The sequence below is a fragment of the Chelonus insularis genome, unplaced genomic scaffold, assembly GCF_013357705.1.
Source record: "Chelonus insularis isolate UGA/USDA-ARS -01 unplaced genomic scaffold, ASM1335770v1 contig_130_pilon, whole genome shotgun sequence".
Classification (NCBI taxonomy): domain Eukaryota; kingdom Metazoa; phylum Arthropoda; class Insecta; order Hymenoptera; family Braconidae; genus Chelonus; species Chelonus insularis.
The window spans coordinates 870,069-892,781 of record NW_023276371.1 but is presented as its reverse complement, the minus strand read 5'-3'; the positions used below and the strand labels follow the sequence as shown (position 1 = coordinate 892,781).

At 32.2% G+C, this 22,713-nt stretch overlaps 2 protein-coding genes across 6 annotated transcripts; both read left to right on the top strand.

Annotated features, from left to right (window-relative positions):
* Positions 1-69: 69 nt before the first annotated feature.
* Positions 70-4,002, top strand: LOC118070312 (bestrophin-4). Its single transcript, XM_035088856.1, has 5 exons — positions 70-461; positions 796-1,327; positions 1,397-1,717; positions 1,818-3,149; positions 3,315-4,002. The coding sequence occupies exons 2-5, from the start codon at positions 1,257-1,259 to the stop codon at positions 3,724-3,726; spliced, it is 2,136 nt and encodes a 711-aa protein (XP_034944747.1). The 5' UTR covers positions 70-461; positions 796-1,256; the 3' UTR covers positions 3,727-4,002.
* Positions 4,003-5,068: 1,066 nt separating this feature from the next.
* Positions 5,069-22,442, top strand: stan (Protocadherin-like wing polarity protein stan). 5 transcript variants are annotated; one of them, XR_004690743.1, is made up of 4 exons: positions 5,069-5,257; positions 11,799-21,429; positions 21,713-21,806; positions 21,914-22,442. XR_004690743.1 is itself a non-coding variant. In XM_035088843.1 (4 exons), exons 2-4 carry the CDS (start codon positions 11,924-11,926, stop codon positions 21,923-21,925), a joined length of 9,525 nt encoding a protein of 3,174 aa, XP_034944734.1. In that variant the 5' UTR covers positions 5,069-5,257; positions 11,799-11,923; the 3' UTR covers positions 21,926-22,442. The 5 variants fall into 5 exon arrangements, 3 of the variants coding, with proteins under 3 accessions (XP_034944734.1, XP_034944712.1, XP_034944720.1); XR_004690744.1 differs by having other exon boundaries at positions 21,895-21,994; XM_035088843.1 differs by having other exon boundaries at positions 21,800-21,806.
* The last annotated feature ends 271 nt before the right edge of the window (positions 22,443-22,713 follow it).

Genomic DNA, 22,713 nt, shown 5'->3' with positions numbered 1-22,713 from the left:
TGCTATTTAATATAAATTCATTGAAATTTTGTTTAAAGTGAATAAATTTTTTTCTTTCTGTACTTTTTTATTTACATGTCAATTTTAGTTTACCTTGTAAAAAGAATGTATGTACTTGACGTGATATGTATTCTTCATAAAATATGTTACATGTGTGATTTATTATTGTCTCAAGACGACGAATCACATGGTTTGATTTGTACGTTACATAGAAAAGTACAGTAGTGTCTGTGTAATGGCTGTTGATGGTTGTTGTAGTTGACGCTACAAGTTGACAGTTGCCTATTATTAGTCATTTTTAGTTAATAATCAATTGAATGTGGCCTAAAATGTATTAATAATATCAATTTTATTAATTGTTATTTAATTTTTTTATCATATTTACGTAACAATAAGAGATTTTGCAACATTTGGCAAACTTAAATAACCTATATCATACGTATATTGTGTACACGTAACATGTAAGTACATTTTTTTGGTGTGATAATTTGAAAATTTCCTCGAATGCTATCTAGAAATATAGTGTCACTAGTTAATTCAACAACTATTCATTTATTTATAATTAATTATGTGATAAGATATCTTTATTTTATGCGATAGTTGAATCAATTTTTTTTAAAATAAAACTTTTCAAAGAAGAAAATATCCGTGGATATATTATTTGTAGATAATGAGTATAAACTTGTCAATTACGTACACGTAATTCGTGGAAATTATTATTTTTTTTGTTGTTTTTTATATCTTAATTTTTCTATATAATTAATGAAAAATTAAAAAAAAACAATTACATTCTAGGTAATTAATTTGAACTACAATCGAAGGAGACAATAGAATCTAAATAATTTATTCGAAATAAAGAAGAATGAAACGGAAAGCAGTATAAAAAATAATCATGACAATTGATGGTGCTAATTGATACTTACACTACTTTTATTGCCTTTGAAGATTTTTTTATAAATGATAATACATCTGATTATTACAAGCTAACCAACACCAATTAAATATATGATGAAAAGTATGAGATACTCATGAATTGCAATTGTGAATACCAATTGAACAAATACATTTTGATTTTTATCTACCCGGATGTTGATGTAGGTCAACCACAACTGGATTATTACGTATATTTATGATTAAAGACGCAAAAAATAGGTCAAAGTAATAATGAATTATTCAATTATAAATGTATGATTTCGAAGAAATAAAAATAGAAAATTATACTAATTATTTAAGTGTGATAAATCAAAGTTGAAAATATGACTGTTTCCTACACGGCTGAAGTAGCCACTTGTCGAGGCCTAGGATGCTTTTTAAAACTATTATTAAGGTAATCGAATAATTTATGTTATACATATTATAATAATTCCAATCAATTTAATCTATTTTATCTTTTTAGATGGCGAGCTAGTATTTATAAATTAGTCTGGCTAGATCTTGCTCTTTTTCTCTTTATATACTATACACTTTCGTGTATCTATCGTTTTGCTTTGGATACGGAAAAGAAAAAAACATTTGAGGCAATAGTTGCTTATTGTAATGAATACAGTGATCTTATACCATTATCATTCGTGCTTGGATTTTACGTTAGTGTTGTCATGACACGATGGTGGAATCAATATATTTCCATTCCATGGCCTGACTCAATCGCTGTTTTTGTATCAGCAACTATTCACGGTAATGATGAAAGAGGAAGACTCATGAGACGTACTATTGTAAGGTATGTTACCAAAGATTTTGTTATGATAATTTTACCTCATAGTACAATAATTATGTTCATCATTAGAATTTGAATATTAATTGAGTTTAAATCTTTTCAGATACGTTTGCGTTTGTTTAACTCTTGTATTAGCCAGTGTATCGCCACGTGTAAAGAAACGTTTTCCAACGTTAGATCATTTCGTAGACGCTGGACTTTTGTTAGAAAACGAGCTCACTATCTTTCAAAGTCTTAATGCAAAATTTCCTAAGCCAAGTAAACACTGGCTACCAATAGTGTGGGCTTCAAGTATTGTAACACGAGCTAGAAAAGAAGGCCGAATTCGTGATGATTTTGCAGTCAAGACACTGATAGATGAACTTAATAAATTTCGCGGCAATTGCGGAAATTTAATACACTATGACACCATTTCAGTACCACTTGTTTATACTCAGGTTGTTACTTTAGCGGTTTATACATATTTTTTAACAAGTGTAATGGGGAGACAGTATGTAGCTAGTTCAACATCAACATCGACAATTGATCTTTATTTTCCCGTTTTTACAACTCTTCAATTCTTTTTTTACATGGGATGGCTCAAAGTAGCTGAAACTTTGATAAATCCATTTGGAGAAGATGATGATGATTTTGAAGTTAATTGGATTGTAGATAGAAATCTACAAGTAGTGTACTTAATTGTTGATGAAATGCATCATGATCATCCAGAATTAATAAGAGATCAATATTGGGATGAAATATTCCCTGTAGAATTACCATATACAGCAGCAGCACAGCCTTTCCGCGAAGAACATCCTGAACCATCAACTGCTGGAATTCAATTATCTGCAGCACAACAAGAACTTCAGCCTTCTTCAGTGAGAATAGATGAAATGGCAAATGTTGGAGATATGGGATATTCAAGTAAATTTCATAATGATGTTGCTGATGATGCAGTATCAGGAATTCATTTTATGGCCGGAAAAATATCAAGAAGTGCCAGTAGAGTGAGTGCACGTGACAGGATTTATGCTGGTAGTGGCTCGACTCCAAGTAATATTGGTGGTTCATTAACGCGGGTTAATAGTGTAACAAGTATTTTACGTAGATTATTTAGTAAAGAAGATAGACCAGACGGTAGTGGTACAAAAACTCCCGGTAGGATACCAAATTCAAGTTCTGCAGCTTCCTTACAAGCCCGGTATGGTACAAGTGCTGGTGCAGGAGGTTCTACTAGAATTGGTGTTATTGAAGAAGTAGATGAACAAATGACTATTTCATCAATGCGTCCACCAGAGCCTCCTCGTCCACATGTACAAAATATTTTCAATCAACCTGGTCCACCACCAGCAAGTGCTCCTATGGACGTTCCTAAAAAAAGACGCAATGGAGATTTATTATCAACTAGTGCACCAGCTGGAGGAAATGCCGCAATACGTCCCCTCAGTGGCATTAGGTTGGTATACAAAAAAAAAGAAGTATTAAAAATTATTTGGAGCATTAAAATTTTAAATTATTTCAACATTCATCATGTATGCCTTATCTTTATGATCAAATAACATCAATAACTTAACTTTGTGACAGCTTGAAATGGTAAAAGAATAATTTTATTTACTTTTAGAACACAAATATCATCAACGGACTTAATGGCGTCAAATCCTGATGGTTTTGCGGGCTCTTTCGAAGATGGTGGTGGCGGACATAGTGGAAGTGGTGCTATAGTTGAAGCAACTGCAGATAATATAAGTATTGGCTCTTCATCAACTGCAAGTAGTAAAATTGCTAGCGGTAGTTCTGATGATGAATTTACACGTTTAAAAGCTGAAAGACATAAACAACGTAGAGATAAGGCCATAAGAAAGTTTGCTAGAAGTATTAGTAATCGTCAGGGAGGTAGTGGTAGTGATCGCATAACTTCTATGGACTTAGACGGTGAGACTTTATTACTTACCGAATTAGCTGAAGCCTCGAGAGCATCTATAGTACCGAGTTCATCACATCGTGATTATAGAAATGATGCTGACAATATTTAGGTGATTCCTTGTTGACATTTTTAGATAATTTTTAACATTTCTAATAATAATATTGTTAATAAAAAACACCACTTAATAGGAAAATAACGTAAATTATAGTACATTTAAAATCATTTTAAACTACTTATTATTATTTATGATTTTTAATCAAGTAATTAATATAATTTATCTTTAATAATATAAACACAAGTGAATTTTAGATAGAAAAATCAATTCGTAAATTAAAGCTTTAATTTTTTTAACACTTAAGTAAAAATTTTTGCTCATTTAGGAAGAAACGGCTTTATAGGTCAATTTTAAATATTTTGATATATTTGATAATTTTATTTAAGAAAATTAAGAAACTTTTTATAACAGAAAAAGAAGGTTAAAAAAAAAAGAATATTTTATTATTTGGATTATTAAAAATATATAAAATATGTTATTTTTAATGAAATTTGTAAAAAATTGTTTTATTACACATGCGTACTATAATGTTATATGACTGCTTAATTAATTAAAAATTTTTCTAATATTGACAAAGAATAGTAATTAGCACATATTTTGCAAGAATATTTGAATACGTAAATAATAGATTATTTTTATATATATATATAATAAAAGTAAACATAATGACATTCCAACATCGCGGATATAAATGAATTTATACACTACGTATAGTTCGCTTTATTAAGCTTTCAAATGCCACTTGTTTATAAATATATCAATTGATTACTCTACCAGTATTATCATTGTTATGTAAAAATCATAATCATTGTACAAATGGAGTTTCATTAAGCTAAAATTGATTATTATGTAGATTAATTAGAGAATGCTGTTAAATTTCACATATCTATGTTATTTAATTATAAAATTGTTGATTGCTCGTATTATATTTTTTTTTCTTCTTGAATGATAAAAAAATGTCTTCACTAGAATTAGCTTCTTAGTCAATTTTAACTATTACACTTACGACAATCAGTGGATTGTTTTTCCATGCCTATTATAATAATATAGAATATTAATTTAAAACCAAATTATTCGTTAATTTTTCTCCTTCCTTAGGTAAATAATTTAATTAAATTAGCAGTTGTACTACTTAAACATTATGTCATTTTCCACATAAAATTATTGTTAATTACAACGAATGCATTTTTATAATAAAATTAATTTAAAAAACAATTGCAATTATTTACAATGTATTTAATGAATTTTTATTTCATTTTTTTACACTTTGAATAGAAAGAATTTAAAAAACAGAAATTTAGCTGATAAAGTAGGTAACTGACAGCCACCAGAGCGTGTGTGATCGTGGGTGAAATGGATACCCTGACATATTGCGCTTCAGTAGTGGTGGCAGACGCCGTACGATACACACCGTTTAAGTTTTATTCATGTCTCCCAAGTGTTGTTACTTTCAAAGAAATTTTCTGACAAGTTTAACCAGTGTAAATGGATTAACTAATTATTAGTGAATTTTGTTTAAAACAATACTCCATGGATTAATTGTAAAAATACACGTGACAGGTCCTTTAGTGACCTTGATAAAGCGGTGAGTGACCCTCTAGATATTCTGACTCCAATACTTTATACGTACTTGACACTCGCGGGTATGTACCTCCAAGCACAATAAAGGTGCGCGATTCCCTGTTGGGTGCGCGGGTTCGTTCAACGCCGGTTTTCCCACGAACAAATCTGCTCCATTAATTAAATCCGACATATGCATTTTATCTACTCATCCACCTGAACGAAAAAAAAATAAAGCAAAAAATCAGTATCAAAAAATGTTAAGCAGTAGCTCATTAACATAAAAAGACAACTGTCGGAGTCTCTTTTTAAACTTTGCAACTTTATTTCAATATTAAATTTATTTAGACAATCAAAGGAAAAAAAAATTCATTGATATTTCTATTATAAATTTATTTAAATTGATTACTAACCAATAATAATATTGAAAGAATAAAATTTGTTTCTTAATTTCCAGTAAATCATTTGCATTGATCGTTATTTTGTGAAGCCGGCGGAGAGAATAAAAATACAAAACATGATCTCAACTCCGTAGTAGTAATTACATCTTAATCACTTTTTTCAATTCTGTCGTGTTGAAAAACCGGATTTAGTAAATTCCACTATCGGTTTTGTGTTATTTAAGAAGGTTCCGATATATTTTAATACGAAATAAAGTAATAAACACGATCCCTTGTCGACGCGTGTCAGCGAATTCGTAGAGGAGATCATATGATACTTAAAGTCTATTCAACGAACTGGATGGACGAGTTCGTCAACCGCAGTGACTCTTTATTTATTCGTCGATCGATATCATGGCTTTTATATTCGTGGTAAGCACCTATATCGCACACAATAAAACGCCAGCTCAGGCGCGTGATGCCTTAGTTGAGAAAAAATTTAGATGCTACACATTTTGTTAAGGGCTAAACAAAGTGTATAGAGAATGTACAAGTCTCCCTGGGTCTCTTTCTCTTTTCAGTAACCTCCCTCTTGTTGCCACAGCAAATCGATAGTCTCTCCAACTACGGATGGCGTCGAATCTGGATAACATGAGTCACTCGCATAACACCCTACTGTCCTGACATGTTTTGATCCTCACCCTACTCTTTATTTAGTTATTGCCTTATGCTCTAATGCTTTTTCTAATAATTAAATTTTTTCTTTTTTTTTTACATACATACATTTTACACCAACACATGGAATTATGAGAATGAGTAATTTTATTTCATCTGTCGATCGATAAAGGAAAGTACAATGTACTTATTTTTGTACACACTAGGGTTATTCAAATAATATATGATGTTACAGTTTAATTTATTATTTATTTGATAAATAATATATGTAACTGTTGCATTAGATAATTGTTCATTTGAAGTGAAGTATTTTTTGAGAAAGGTGTAAAGAGGTTATTTGATGGTAAATTTAAAAAAGATGTTTGGAAAAAGTTTTGAAGGAAAATAATGAGAAAAGTCATTTACCTGACACAATGATTATTTATTTCATGGAACATTAAATATAGAATCACAGAAATGGTTGAGACGAAAAGAATAGTTTTCTTTACTCTACTTTTTAGAAATGCACAATGACAACTGAGTCTGAAGAGAAATCTCTTGGGACATTTTATAAAAGGAACTATGTAATTTATTATAACTTTTAAAAACCAATGGAATTTAGTTTCTTAATATTTTAAATGCTATATTTATAAATATTGTGGGATATAAAAATTCATATCAGTAATGATCATTGCTAATGAAATTTAATAAATATGTTTTGATTAAAATCTTAACTAGTGTATAATTTTTTCATCAAAATAAAGTGGCAGGATAGTGTTTTAGAATGATGATTATTTATCTAGGAAGTCAAATAAAGATAAAATGTGTAGATAAGAAGACCCCCATGATTTTCAATACAGTTATGCTTTAATACCTTTAAATTCAAATAATCATCAATAACACCAGCTGTCCTATCACCACATAAATATCATTATTACATAACATAGATAAAACAAACATACTTTAATTCTCTATAAACTCCAAAATTTTGTCATTCTTCATCTAATTAATTTTTTTTAAATTTTACATAATCATCTAGATGATTATTACTTGAATAATAAAATAAACAATTAGATTTTATTGAAAAAAACCAACAATAAAAAGTATTTCTAGATGTTTTTAAGTTTTTTTTCCAACTATCAGTTGGTTTATAAAGTTGTATAAAAGGTTAGCTTGTATATTATACCTTCCAAGTTTTATGCTGTTTGTTATCTTGATAAAGTCATTGGAGATTTAAAAATGTTTCTCTAAGTTAAGTAAGTTAAAGAAATGTTGAATGCATCTTAATTTACTATCAGTAAAAATGTTATTTAAGCATGAAACTGATGGTACCTAAAACTCGTTTGGTGTACATGGACCAAGTGTGGTGGATGATGGGAACAAGTTTTATAAAATCAAGCATTCTTCTGTAAAACTTTTATCTGCGTTAAATATCTTCCTTTTGCCTATGTACTAGTATAGTAGATATTTACAGTGTAAAAGTGTGTATATACAAGTGTATGAGTAAAGTCACACACTTGTTTTAAGTATAAAAGGGGGTTTGCTCTCATTTCTTCCCCATCCTTGAGTTCTTCTTTCGCAAGTCACACGACACCGCTTGAGGGAACACATACACCCAACGAAACAATTGTTATACTTATATGTACATGTTAAAATAAAAAGGAAAAATTGACGTGATTCCCTCAACAATTCCCTCAACTTCTCTTTCTCTTTCTCTCTGATGCTTCTGTGGATACAAAAGAACGACATGCAGTGCACGCTACATTTCTTCTCAATTGCCCTAAGGGGTTTATTGAATTTTTTACTTGTTTCTGTAACAAATACTGTTTACTTGACGCATTGCGACGCTCAGCTATGCATTATCCCTCAAATTATAATAATAACCATCATTATGATGAAAATAAATTATTTCCGAAAGCTATTAAGTGTTGAGGATTTTTAAAAGAAAACTCTTGCGAATTTTAACGTATAAAAAAGAAGCATGGAAGTGAAATTAATTATTTTTTTTTTATGATAAGGGAGATAAAATATTTTTAAAAAATAGTTGAGAAATTAATTAATCTTGATTATTTAAGATTCAACCAGAACAGTGCTTTTGACCAAGTTTTTTTTTTTAGGTATTTTTACTATAAAAAAAACCGAGACATTTTTAATTTCTTTGTTAGTAAATTTTACCGTAATTTGACTAGTAAAAATTACTATAAAATTATCTCCATGTATTTACATTAATTAAATCGGATTCAATCTTCAGAACCAGTTAAATCGATTTCGATGAAACTTTACAAACATGAAGAGAAGGTTATCAGAAATGACAAAGGCTACTTTTTAAACTGTTTATTATTTATAACAATCAAATTTATTATAAATAATACTTAGTCGTTAAAAACAATGTACAATCGTTAATTATTTATTTCTGACAATGTTAATCACATTCAAAACCTATCTTTCTTATCGTGTTAGTAGAAACGATTTTTTAAAAATTTTTTTACAATCCATTCAATTGTTATAAATAATACTTATTTTTCAAAATTAATTTACAATTGTTCATAATTATATTATGGTAATATTAATTATATTTAATGTTTATCTCTCTTATCTAGTTCGTGAGAACTTTTTCTTATTGTTTATAACAAATGCAATTGTTATTATTATTAGCTTTTTGTTTTTATAAGACATATTACTTTTCTAGAATCCTAGCATGTCATTTAATTTTAGAACCTAGAGTGTAATAAAGTTATTTTATAAAAGAAAAATGGTATTAAAATGATATGCAATTTTATGTAAATAATAATTGATTAAATCTTGTATCATCACATGCATTATTGTCAATTATAAAGAAAACGTGTGGTTACTTAACTTTTTTTTACATTTTTACCAGTGATTTTAACTTGACACTTCTTTCTTTCTCCAGCTTCAACTTCTCTTCGAGAGAAAAGAAAATTAATTACTGCAAAAAATTGCTGTGATTAATTGCATTCTTTAAAATACAATGAAAGTTTGAAGACAAGATACTATCACTTTTTGGTATTTTTTTTTTTAGTTCTAAAGAATCAAGTAAATATATTATCTATTAATGAACAGTTAAGATGGACATCCAATTGATGAATAAAAAATCAAAACTTAATATTTATTAAATGAATTTCATTTTTCTTTTCATCAACCCAACCTTGCTTTAAAGGACAAGAAATATTTTATTACATTTTAATTAGTATTTTTTTTTAATAATTTTAACCATTTGTTCATCTTCTGGGTGGTGTTCATCAACTGGTCTAGTCATCCTCTATCAACTCTAATCATTATATCACAAAATTAATGATACTAGAACAAAGTAGAGTTCAATTAAATATAAAACTTGTTCTATTTATATTGAACCAGCTTTTAAGTAATTAATTACAGTAACATAGACAATAATACTTGTAATAACTTTCATTACCTAAAAAAGTCATGATATAATGGTAATTATTTAGAATTGAATCTTCAGATAAAAATGATTCTAAAAAATTTGTCATGAACATCTAGGATTATTTCTGTAGCTAGAAATAGTCATTTCAAGATTCTAAATAATTACCAATATAATTGTCATCAAATCCAATAAAACATTTTAATAAGTTTCAAGAAAAATAGTATCGAAATAACTTTATCTGAGAAAGATGCGTGGAGAGTTGCATTTCTGGACACACTAGAGGAGACGAATATCTCAGGGGGCTTGATGGCCTTGAGGTGGCAGGACTCGTACACCGGTTACAGTAATAGCCATACCGGGTGTCTCGAAGACAGCGTTCCATACCAAAATGACCCTTGAAGGTATACCAGACGAGTTTGGTATTGTTAACTCGAGGGTATAGAAAGGATATAGAGCGTCAAAAAGGTTGAAAGAACAAAAAAAAATCAGCAAAAACGATAATTGTGAATACAACGAAGAAACAACGAAGATTGAGAAGCAATTCTGGTGGTTTAGTCGAACGCCTTGCCTTGATAATTGGTATGGAACCGGATTCCGCACAAATTTCACTCCATCAGATGAGTCTGGACCTTATAATTAATAGTTTTGCAAGATTGGCGTATTCGTTCGACCTCCCTAACCGAAAATGATACCCTAGGAAACTAAAAGACTGAAACCCTTTAGGATTCAAGTTGTTCGTTCAAGTATATATAATATAATATGAGAGAAGACTCTTGATAGTCTTGATCGGGATCAAATGGAGAGTTCCAAGGGACATCTGAGCCACTTCTCATCTTTCATCTCTCTTCCTTTCTTTCTTTCTTTCATGTATATATTCTTTACCTCTTATAAAAGAAATATATCTTACAGGTGAATGTAAGCTGCTTATCCACTGCATTCAATACGTCGTATCACATTTAATTCTCCATTTGTTGTTTTTTTCTTGCAACTGTAGACCTTTTTTTGACTTGCAATTAATTATTTCTTGGATTATACATTGAAATGGACCTGGAATAATTACTCTGATAAGAAAATATATCTTATCGATTAGTATATATTTCGTATTTTATGTTAAATATCCAGAAAATATTGCTTTTAAGTGTTTTATATATTTTTGCTTGAGTTTTTATAAATATTTATTTATGCTAAATATTTTATCAATATCATTATCTCTTTAATAAGTATAAATCATTGTAATATAGTAGATTAAATAATTACTTATTAAGTCATTAATGGTATTGAAAAACAGTTGAAAGAAATAAAACTTATTTTGGAGTTAAATAAGTAAATAAAGATTTTGATACCGTTAGAGGAATAGAAAAACTCAACCAAACACACTAATTTGTTCGTGACGTTAATAAAGTTTGTAATTATAAGAGGATATATTTGTCAGTTTTTTCTTGATCCTCTGAACACCTTTTTGCTAATTAACTTACTCTCATTGCAATTAAAATTATAGAGTTCATTACTAGGTATGTTATTTTATTTATAAAAAAAAGTGTTCCTGTTAAATTCCTCGGTACTTGGATGTATAATACATATTTTTATTTTAAATGATACAAGATAATATTAATGAATATTTTTAGAGTCATATTTATGAATATTTTATTAAAATTAAATTATTAGAATATGTCATAATATTGAGTTGGATAGAAATAGCTCTTTTTTTTATCATTATTATTACCTAGATATTATTTTTATTATGTTCAATAAAAATACATGACCCAAGATATATAGTACTACATCAGCTATGGAGTGGAGAGTGTATATAAAACCGAACGATACCACTGGCCATCATTCGCGTGCCAGTGAACGCCACTGGTCGATTCTTGTTTTTTTTTATCTCTCTCTCTTTGCGCTTCTACCATCTCATATGGTCAACTAGTCTACACACGTTGAAACCGATGAGACAAAACGATGAAATAAAATAAAACTTGGATACTTACTAAAGCCTTTCCTTGCTCACGTATATAAAACGAACTCATGTTTTATCTTTAATATGTATTTCTTTTCTTTTCTTATTTCTTAAGGAAACGATCTTAACACAAACACTTGAATGTTTATGGGTTTTCTCTCTTTCTATGTTTCAGGAAGCTGAGAATGAATGTGGAGGCAACAATCCTGTTCAGCCAATCGAGAGTCTTGAATAAAAGACGCATGGAGCGAGGATAAAGGAAGAAAATGATCTGTATATTGAAGATGATCACAGTGTGACATGGCGAGGACAATATGGATACTTTTCTGCTTTCTAGCAGTATTATGGCACGTGACTGAGGGTTATTTGGCTGTATTGTCCTCAAACTTACCACCCGGCACTCTAGTATTTGAGGCAGGTGTTCCAAGACTTGGAGGCAAAAGAAAGTACCAGGTTTCAACTGATCGTACAGCACGATTTGCTCGCAAGTTACTTAAAGTTAATCCACACAATGGTAGAGTGATTTTAGCAAAAAGTTTAAATTGCGAAGGATTGCAATATCCACGTCTTTTTACCTTTTATGTTGACTCAACAAGTTCGCGACTTGGTAGACCGAATATTGATTACTATAGTCTACCGTTGAGAGTTTTAATCACAGGTTGTGGTGGTGAAAATGAGGATCTTGCAGCAACAAGAGGCTGGACGGCTGAGACCTTGGCATCTTATGCGATGCCAAGTACCGACAAGTTTACAGAGATATGTCTACGTGCTTCACAATTAGTTGCTGCTCTTCGAGATTTCCTGCCTCATACAGTATTAAAAGAATGCGACACACGGTGGGGAGGTGTGGCAGATTCTAGGTTTCTAATTGAAGGAGCAGCAGGAGATCTTGTATCATCGTCTGAGCAATGTCTTATAGATCCTATATGGAAGATTTCAGTGTCCATGACATTGAGATGTAGCACGACACATTTGGTGGATGCTGAACATAGATTGAAAATTGTTTTTCATCATCAACAGTTGGATGATACTGATCTTGGCCGTAGAGTAAGAAGAGAATTAAGAAATCGATCGCCTTTTTTTGAAGAAGAATTATATACGGCTGATGTTGAAGAAGAAAAAGAACCTGGTGAACTGGTTAAAGTTGTTAAAGCAAGAGATCCAGAAGGTGGCACTGTTCACTACTCTATGATGTCTCTTGTCGATACTCGATCTGGTGCACTTTTTTTATTGGATCCAGTCACTGGAAAAGTTACAACTAAAACAAAATTAGATCGCGAAAGTGGGGATATACATTATTATAGAATTTTAGCCGTTGATGATTCTTTTCCACCACGAACTGGTACGACAACTCTTCAAGTGAATGTTCTGGATGTTAATGACCATGCACCGAGCTTTGAGAGGCCGGAAGGAGAAGCAGAGATACGGGAGAGTGTTCCAGTAGGATCAACTGTAATAGCTGTTAAGGCAACAGATAGAGATGTTGGAAGAAATGCTGAAGTTGAGTATGCTATTGTTTCAACAACTGGTGGAGGTACGACTTCAGTTACAGAAGATTCAGCGACATTTAAAATTGATCCTAAATCAGGTGTTGTTACAACAAGGACTCAACTTGATAGAGAAAAAACTGAGGTATATACTGTCATAATAAGTGCTAATGATTTAGCAAGTTCACCAGCTTTAAGGAAAACAACAACTACCACTTTGATCGTTAGAGTTCTTGATGATAATGATAACTATCCGCAATTCTCAGAGCGTTCTTATTCAACAACAGTCCCGGAAAATATGGATTACACGACAAATCCCGTGATAGCTCAGATAAAAGCTACTGATGCTGATACTGGAGTTAATGCTGCAGTAAGATATGTAATTATTGGTGGTAATGCTCACAATACATTTTCTATTGACTCTCTGAATGGTGATGTAACTCTTGTAAAACCTCTCGACTATGAAACCACTGATCTTTATCGAATAGTTGTAAGAGCTCAGGATGGAGGTGCACCAGCAAGGGCAAATACTACTCAATTGCTTGTTCACGTGGAAGATATTAATGATAATTCACCGCGATTCTTTACTAGTCTTTTGCAAGAAACTGTTTCCGAAGGAGTACCAATCGGTCATGCTATAGTACGAGTACAAGCTTATGATGGTGATAAGGGAATGAATGCATTAATAAAATATTCAATAGGTGCTAGAGATTTTTCTGGAGCATCTACTGAAAATTTTCCTATTACTGTAAATGTTGATAGCGGTTGGATACACACAACGAAACAATTGGATCGTGAACAATGCTCCAAGTATCAATTCACAGTAATTGCTACGGATTCTGGTGAACCTCCAAGATCAGGAAGTGCAACTGTTGTTCTTACAGTAACTGATGTTAATGATAATGATCCCAAGTTTGATTTTAAAGATTATGAAGCTGTTGTTTCTGAGGATGATCCACCTGGTACTTCAGTTGTCTTAGTTACTGCCACTGATCCTGATGAAAATGCTAGAATTCATTATGATATTACAGCTGGAAATACTAGAGGAAGATTTTCTATAACTTCACAAAATGGTGGAGGATTAATTACTATTGCTCAACCATTAGATTATAAACAAGAAAAAAGATTTGTATTAACTGTTACTGCTTCAGATTCCGGCGGAAGAATAGATACAGCATTAGTTTATATAAATATTTCAGATGCTAATAATTATGCTCCAATATTTGAGAATGCTCCGTATTCGGTATCTGTTTTTGAAGATGCTCCTGTTGGCACAACAGTTTTAATTGTAAGTGCAACTGATTCTGATGTTGGTCAAAATGCTCAAGTAACTTACAGTCTTGGAACAGGAGTCGATGGATTGGAGAATTCTGAATTTACAATTAATAAACAGACTGGTGCAATAACAACAACAAAACCATTAGATAGGGAAAAGACTTCAGGATACTTACTGACAGTGACAGCGAAAGATGGAGGAGTGCCACCGTTATCAGATACAACTGACGTTGAAATTTCCGTCACCGATGTGAATGATAATGCACCAGCATTCAAAGCTACACAGTACACCGGTACAGTTCCGGAAGATGTGTCAGTTGGAATTTCAGTTCTCCAAGTATCAGCAACTGATGCAGACATGAATTTAAATGGAAAAGTAAGATATACTTTAGATGATAATGGAGATGGTGCCTTTGCTATTGATTCTCTTACAGGAACTTTAAGGACTGCGAAACAATTAGACAGAGAGTCTGTGGCAAGATATACCTTGAAAGCAATGGCTATTGATCATGGAAATCCACCACTTTCTTCTGCTGTTTCAATAATAATCAAGATTGAGGATGTCAATGATTCTCCACCATCATTTAAAAGTGATAAAATAGTACTTTATATTCCAGAAAATTCACCAATTGGTTCGTCTGTTGGAGAAATTTATGCTCATGATCCTGATGAAGGCCCTAATGCTATTGTACAGTATTCAATAGTTGGAGGTGAAGATGCCAATAGTTTTCAATTAAACACTCGTTCTGGAGAGAATAAAGCTGTATTAGTAACTCTAGAAGAATTCGACTATGAATCTCCAAAGAAAAAGTTTGAAATTTTTGTTCGAGCAACTTCACCACCATTAAGATCTGATGTTCTTGTACAAATAATGGTAACAGATGTAAATGATAATGCACCTGTTCTTAAAGACTTTCAGATAATATTTAATAATTTTAAAGACTTTTTTCCTACTTCTGCAATCGGTAAAATTCCAGCAGTAGATGCTGATGTGACTGACAAACTTGTCTACAGTATTTTAAGTGGTAACAGCGCAAATCTTATCACTTTAAATACAACAAGTGGAGAAATAAGCTTATCACCGCAATTAAATACAAATGTACCTCGAGTTGCCACGATGGAAGTGTCTGTTACAGACGGCATTAATGAAGCAAAAGCAACCATGACACTTTCGATCAGATTAATTACTGATAAAATGTTATATAATTCTATCACTGTAAGAATTGATGACATGACAGTTGAAGCATTTCTTAGTCCACTTATAAATTATTTTGTGGATGGCTTGGCAGCAATAATTCCATGCCCTCGAGAGAATATTTTTATTTTTAGTGTTCAAGAAGATACTGATGTGCATGGAAAAATTTTAAATGTAAGTTTTTCTGCTAAAAAAGTTGAACCAGGAAATAATGAGGAATTTTATTCTTCTCAATACCTTCAAGAACGTGTATATTTAAACCGTGGAATTTTAGCAAGACTTTCAACTCTTGTAGTCCTTCCTTTTGATGATAATTTATGTGTACGAGAGCCTTGTTTAAATTTTGAAGAATGTGTGACCATTTTAAAGTTTGGCAATGCATCAGGATTTGCAAGCAGCAACACAATTCTTTTCAGACCTATTTATCCGGTTACAACATTTTCTTGTGAATGTCCACGAGGTTTTACTGGCAGTAGAGAAGCTTATCTCTGTGATATGGAAGTCAATCTTTGTTATTCTAATCCATGCAAAAATGGTGGTACTTGTAAACGAAAAGAAAGTGGTTATACCTGTATTTGCAATCCAAATTTTACAGGAAATAATTGTGAAGTATCTGTAGATAAAGGAGTATGTAATCCAGATATTTGTAGAGGAGGATCAAAATGTCTTGCAAAAGGTGGTGATGATGGTGGTGGTTTTACGTGTGAAGCTTGTGCAATAGATCCATTAGAAAATGTAACACCTTTTTGTGAATTAAGATCTCGTAGTTTTGGACCAGCTTCATTTTTAACATTTGGTTCTCTTAAACAACGACATCGATTACATTTAAAATTAAAATTTGCAACAGAAGAATCTGAAGGATTGCTACTATACAATGGAAGATATAATGAAAAACATGATTTCATAGCATTAGAAATAGTTAACTCAGAAGTCCAATTTAGTTTTTCATTGGGTGATGAAATTACGAGAGCTTCAGCAACAATTCCGGGTGGTGTTTCCGATGGCCAATGGCATGAAGTTGAAGTTGTTTACATCAATCGTACTGTTACAATAGCACTTGACGGTTGTGACGTTGCATTAGCGTTAAAATACGGCGACAGGCTTGGTAAAAAATGGTCATGTGCTGGAACTGCTGAGCAAATACTTGAATCACGATGCGGTTTAGTTACAGAAACCTGTCATAGGTTTTTAGATCTCACGGGACCAATGCAACTTGGCGGGTTGCCGGCAATTCCATCAGACTTTCAAGTAACTAATAAAGACTTTGTCGGATGTATAAGTGATCTATATATTGACTATAAATTCATTGATCTCAACTCTTTTGTTGCTGATAATGGAACGAGTGTTGGTTGTCCGGAAAAACGTTCTTTCTGTGCTTCAATGCCTTGCCATAATAACGGAAAATGCAGAGAAATTTGGTCTGGTTATTTTTGTGAATGTGAAGAAGGTTTTGCTGGACCACAGTGTAGTGAAAAAGTAGGAAAACCTTGGAGATTCCGTGGAAATGGTCTGGTTAGTTTTAATCCACTTTTAAGGCCAATTCAATTACCTTGGATGACTGCATTAAGTTTACGTACTCGTGCTACTAATGTCTTTATTATGAATATTCAAATTGGACAGAACAGCTCGGCATTATTTGTATTAAAAGAAGGAAGATTGGAGACTTTTATTGATGGTGTAGAAATGATAAAAACGCTTATGCCAATTAATGATGGAGAATGGCATCGAATTGAAATTATTTGGCAAAGTGGAGATGTTTCCTTGGATATGGATTATCGTAATCGTCCTTTGATTTCACCGTTACCAGCTAAACTCCAAGGACTCTATGTTGGTAAAATTCTTCTTGGTGGTTCAGATCAATCATTAAATTCGGAATTTTTACCATTCTTCGAAGGTTGTATTCACGACTTACGAATTGGTACCAATCAAAGTGTTCTTCAACGATCAACTGTTCAAGAAAATGTTGAAATTGGCTGTGAAGCAGATGATGAATGTAATATTCCATGTCCTGAAGAATCAACTTGCATTTCAAAATGGCAAGCACGTGATTGTGTATGTAAGGCTGGTAGAGTTGGACAAAATTGTGAAGCTATATGTGATGTGAATCCTTGTCATAGTGACTCAGGAGTTTGCATTGAAGATTTATCATCTAAACGGGGATATAAATGTCAGTGTAATAGTGAAGAATACTCTGGTGAATATTGTGAAGTTCAAGTTGATCAACCTTGTCCAGCAACATGGTGGGGATCTCCAGTTTGTGGTCCATGTAATTGTGATGAATCAAAAGGTTACGATCCATCATGTAATAAAACAACTGGAGAATGTAACTGTAAAAAAAATCATTATCAACCTCCTGGTAAAGATGAATGTATTCCATGTGATTGTTATACAATAGGAAGCTTTGGTCCTCGTTGTCATACAGAAACAGGTCAATGTCGTTGTAGAAACGGAGTTATAGGAAGAGCATGTACTGATTGTCCTAATCCCTATGCTGAAGTAACTGAAGAAGGATGTAAAGTGGTATATGATGGCTGTCCTCGATCATTTGCTAAAGGATTATGGTGGCCAAGGACTAAATTTGGAATGACTGCTATTGAAGACTGTCCAGGAACTGCTGAAGGAAAAACGTCAAGATCATGTGATGATAAATTAGGTGGATGGCAATCTCCAGATCTTTTTAATTGTACATCACAAGGTTTTCTTGAGCATAGATATCATCTAGGAGCTCTTGAAAAGGGCGATTTAACATTAAATCGTGATATGGCAGTGAAAATTGCTAAAGACCTTCATTCTGCTGTAGCAATAGGAAAAAATATGTACGGAGCTGATGTCCTTATCACTGAATCACTTCTATTAGCTCTTTTGAAATATGAAGAAAGTCTTGCTGATTTACATTTAACTCACAATCAAGATAAAGATTACGTTCCTCATCTAGTAGGTATAGCTGGAGCAATTTTAAGTAAAGACCACATAGAAAAATGGCAAAGAATTTTAGATCTAACTGATCATGGACCTGATAAAATTTTAGATGCAATGGCGAGATATTTAAAAATATTAACAGGTTCTCAACATAATACTTTTACGGATCCTTTTGAAGTTGTTAATTCAAATGTTGTTATGGGACTTGATACAGTCACTTCTGAAAGTTTATTTGGGTATGAAACGTTAGAATATAAAGAAGATCCTTCAGCATCCACAGCAAGACCACCAGATGCAGATAAAAGGGTTATCTTGCCTGACACATCAGCATTCTTATCGCCTGCTACTCACTTAGAGCCATATATCAGCTTTCCGAAATATAATAATTACATGGCTGATCCTCGAAGATTTGATCCTTACTCCAAGATTAGAGTTCCATTGAGTTTATTAGGAATTCAGCCAATGACTCCAGGGGAGGTTAAAAATCAAGCAAAAGATAATAATGACAAGGCTGTATTGAGTTATGTACAATACAGAGAACTTGGTGCATTATTACCAAAGAGATTCGATGACTCAGTAAATGTCAGATGGGGAGTTGAAGTTGCAGTAGGATCTCCTGTTGTGACTATTTCTGTTTTAATTCCTTCTGATAACGGATCAAAATCTTTATCAAGTACCTTGCAATCACCTGTACAAATACAACTATGGATTAGTGAAGATGATGGTGCAAAAATACGAACAAATCCACAGTGTGTTCATTGGAGCACAGCAAGAAACGTAGGTGAATGGAGTAGAATTGGATGTACAACAGAAATTGATGACTCCAATTCGTATCGTCAAATAGTTAATTGTTCATGTCAAGGTGTTATTCTTCAAGTAAAAAATTTACAATTAGCAACATTTGCTGTACTAACTGACGTCCTTGATCTTGAATATGTACCTGAGCCATCACTTTTAGAGGATGTGACAAGTTATAGTGCATTCATGTTGGCGTTACCTCTCTTACTCACTGCCTTATTAATCTTGAGTTTAATTCGTGGTGGCGAAACAAATTCCAACAGTATCCATAAAAATTTAATTTCATGTGTACTTATAGCAGAGTTATTATACTTAATTGCTCTGAAAGCACGAAGTCCACTAGTTTCAAATGAATTTCCATGCAAATTGACAGCTATCGGATTACATTACGCATGGTTGTGTGCATTCGCTTGGACTCTTGTTGACTCAATTCACCTTTACCGTATGCTCACAGAAATGAGGGACGTTAATCATGGGCAAATGAGATTTTATTATACCATTGGGTATGCAATGCCTGCAATAATTGTTGGATTAACTATAGGTGTACGAGCGGATCAATATGGAAATTTCTACTTCTGTTGGTTATCCATTTATGAAACTGTAGTCTGGGCTTTAATTGGACCAATATGTGTAGTTGTAATAACCAACTTTTGTATTTTAATCATGTCAGTAAAAGCAGCATTTACTCTTAAAGAACACATCATGGGTTTTGGTAACTTGAGAACGCTTTTATGGTTATCAGTAGCATCATTACCTTTATTGGGAACAACATGGACTTTGGCTGTTTTAAATGCATCTGAAAACTCGTCAATGTTATCTTACTTACTCTGTATAGCAATTGTCACCCACGCAGCTTTCAGTCTTATCGGCTATTGCTTTATTAACGGAAGAGTAAGAAGAAATTTATACTTGAGTGTGTTAAGGTGTTTTGGAAAGAAAGGCCCATTATTAGATGGTAGTATGGGTAATGCAAGTAGTAGTCAAAATGTCAACGGTCAATCAAGATCAGCATTAGCTTATTCATCAACGTATAATGATAGTGGCACTGGATGTAGACGAGTTCATGTTGGTGTCTCTACTAGTAGTACTACGTCAAGAAGTACAAATAAAACCGGTTCAAGCCCTTACCGTAGTGATGGACACTTAAGACATACATCGACATCCACAAGTAATTACAACAGTGATCGTGATCCCTACATGTCATCACGAATTCATCATTCCACTTTGCATAATCGTCAAGATATTAATGAGCCTCGGGGATCGCGGAGAGAATCTGAATCTGATTCTGATGGTTCACAAGCCGAAGGAGATGGAGCAAGAAGCTTAGATCTTGCTAGCTCTCACAGTTCTGATGATGAAGAAGTTACTTCAAGATCGCACAAAAATATTGGAGTGTCAACACAACAACCAATATCGCACAGTTATTTGCCAAATATTCATCAAAATCCTGCCGATCATTTGAATATTCTTTGCTCAAATACAGAATTATTTCCAAATATTAAACCAATTTATGCACCGCGTTGGAGTTCACAACTACCTGAAGCTTATTTGCCCACAAATGTTGATATAAGAGGGAGTCAATGGTCAGGTGGAACTATCTCAGATAATGAAATAGCATCTAATAAAACATCAAGTCCGAATCCGTTGCCTTATCCAGACATGAATTCACCGCAAAAAATGATGCAAGATGAAAATTGTTCCGAAGGTGAAGAAAAACATCATCATCTGGGAGAAAAATATTTGTTCCCTTATACAGCTGAGGAAGATCACACTGTTTCTCCAACACCATATATGCTCTCAATGTCATCACGAATACTTGGTTCTAGCATGAGTCATCACTCACAGAATTCAAATCATGATAATCACAGTGGCTCTGAGAGATACGGAAGTCTTAAAAGAGGTCAAACTCTTCATGGTTCTTTACATGATAATCTTAGTGGTTCAGATAGATACGGAAGTTTAAAGCGAGGAAAAATAACACCAACTGTGTTAGAAGATTCACCGGATTATATTTTGCCAATGAGTGGAAGAATATTATCTAGCTCGCTGACTCATGATCTTCATCACAGCAACGAATTAACAGCATTGAGGCAACAGCAGCAACATTATGAACAGACTATCACTGAGACTGAGTAAGTTAGATAATGCTAATAGTTTACGCTCAATTTTCATTTTATTCTTGATAAGATTAATCTCGAGCATGCATGATACTAAAATATTCATAAAATACTAAGGTGAATAATGAATTCGATTAATTAGCATTAAATTATAAAAGTAAAATTAATTTTAATTAAAATTTTTTAGTATTATGAAAACTTTTCATTTTTATTTATTAGTTTTATTGTTTATTTTTCTCTATGAGAAAATACTGCTTTTTTTTTCTTTGGTTGACGTTCCTTTATAATGCTTCTGAAGGTGGGGTTGGAACATTCTGAGCTAACAGTATTTTTCTCTGATCTCTGCTTACTTTCAATGGTGATGGTCTCGGTTGGAAAATTAAAGTGAAGAGGTAAGCTCATTATTTCATCATATCATTGTCCACTTTTCCCTCCGTCAATTATTCCAAATGAACATGAAAATTACAAGGCATGTAATAGAGTGTCTATGGTGTTGCAGGAAGGGTACTGATGCCGAGACGCCGGTATGAGCGAATCAGTCGACAAGAAAATGCGGTACAAAATGAATACTACCTTAATTATAGCCATTTACATCGGATTTGATGAAAAACAGATAATATTAAAAAAAATAATATTAAGCAGTGGCCATGACTGTACTTAAACATTTTGAATTATTTAAGCCATATTTGATAAATAATTGATAAGTATGTCTATGTGTGAGTGCCTGTGCATATAAGCCTAATTGTATTGTTTTAATTTTTTGATGTATTAGCTTGAAATTATTCGTACTCAAGTAACCAGGTTTATCAGCAATTGTAAATAACGTTTGTTATTTCTTAATTAATAATAATTAATTTTCGTAAATGAAATAACAATTGCAATGACTGATTCCTGGGAAAATGATCTCTTGCTCATTTAATATCATTCATGTACTATTCAGTAATTTTATAATATTATTATGCATCTTCTTCGTACTTAATTAATTAAGTAATTTAAATTTATTATTGTATTATTAACTATTATCAATATTGTGCAATGTATACATTCCAATTTTTTTCTATAGAGATATTTTATATTTAGGCTAGTGAATCTTTTTTTTAAACATTTTTTATACTTTATATAAAATGCAGTCAATTCAATTGAAAAAGCATCTACAAAAAATAATACTCAAACTTTTGTATATATTTATACGAAGAAACATGACAAAATACATAATTTATATATATATATGTATAAATCTTAATCTGAATTTTACTGTCATTTAATACATTCACCTTTCTTGTTATTTATAAATTTTAT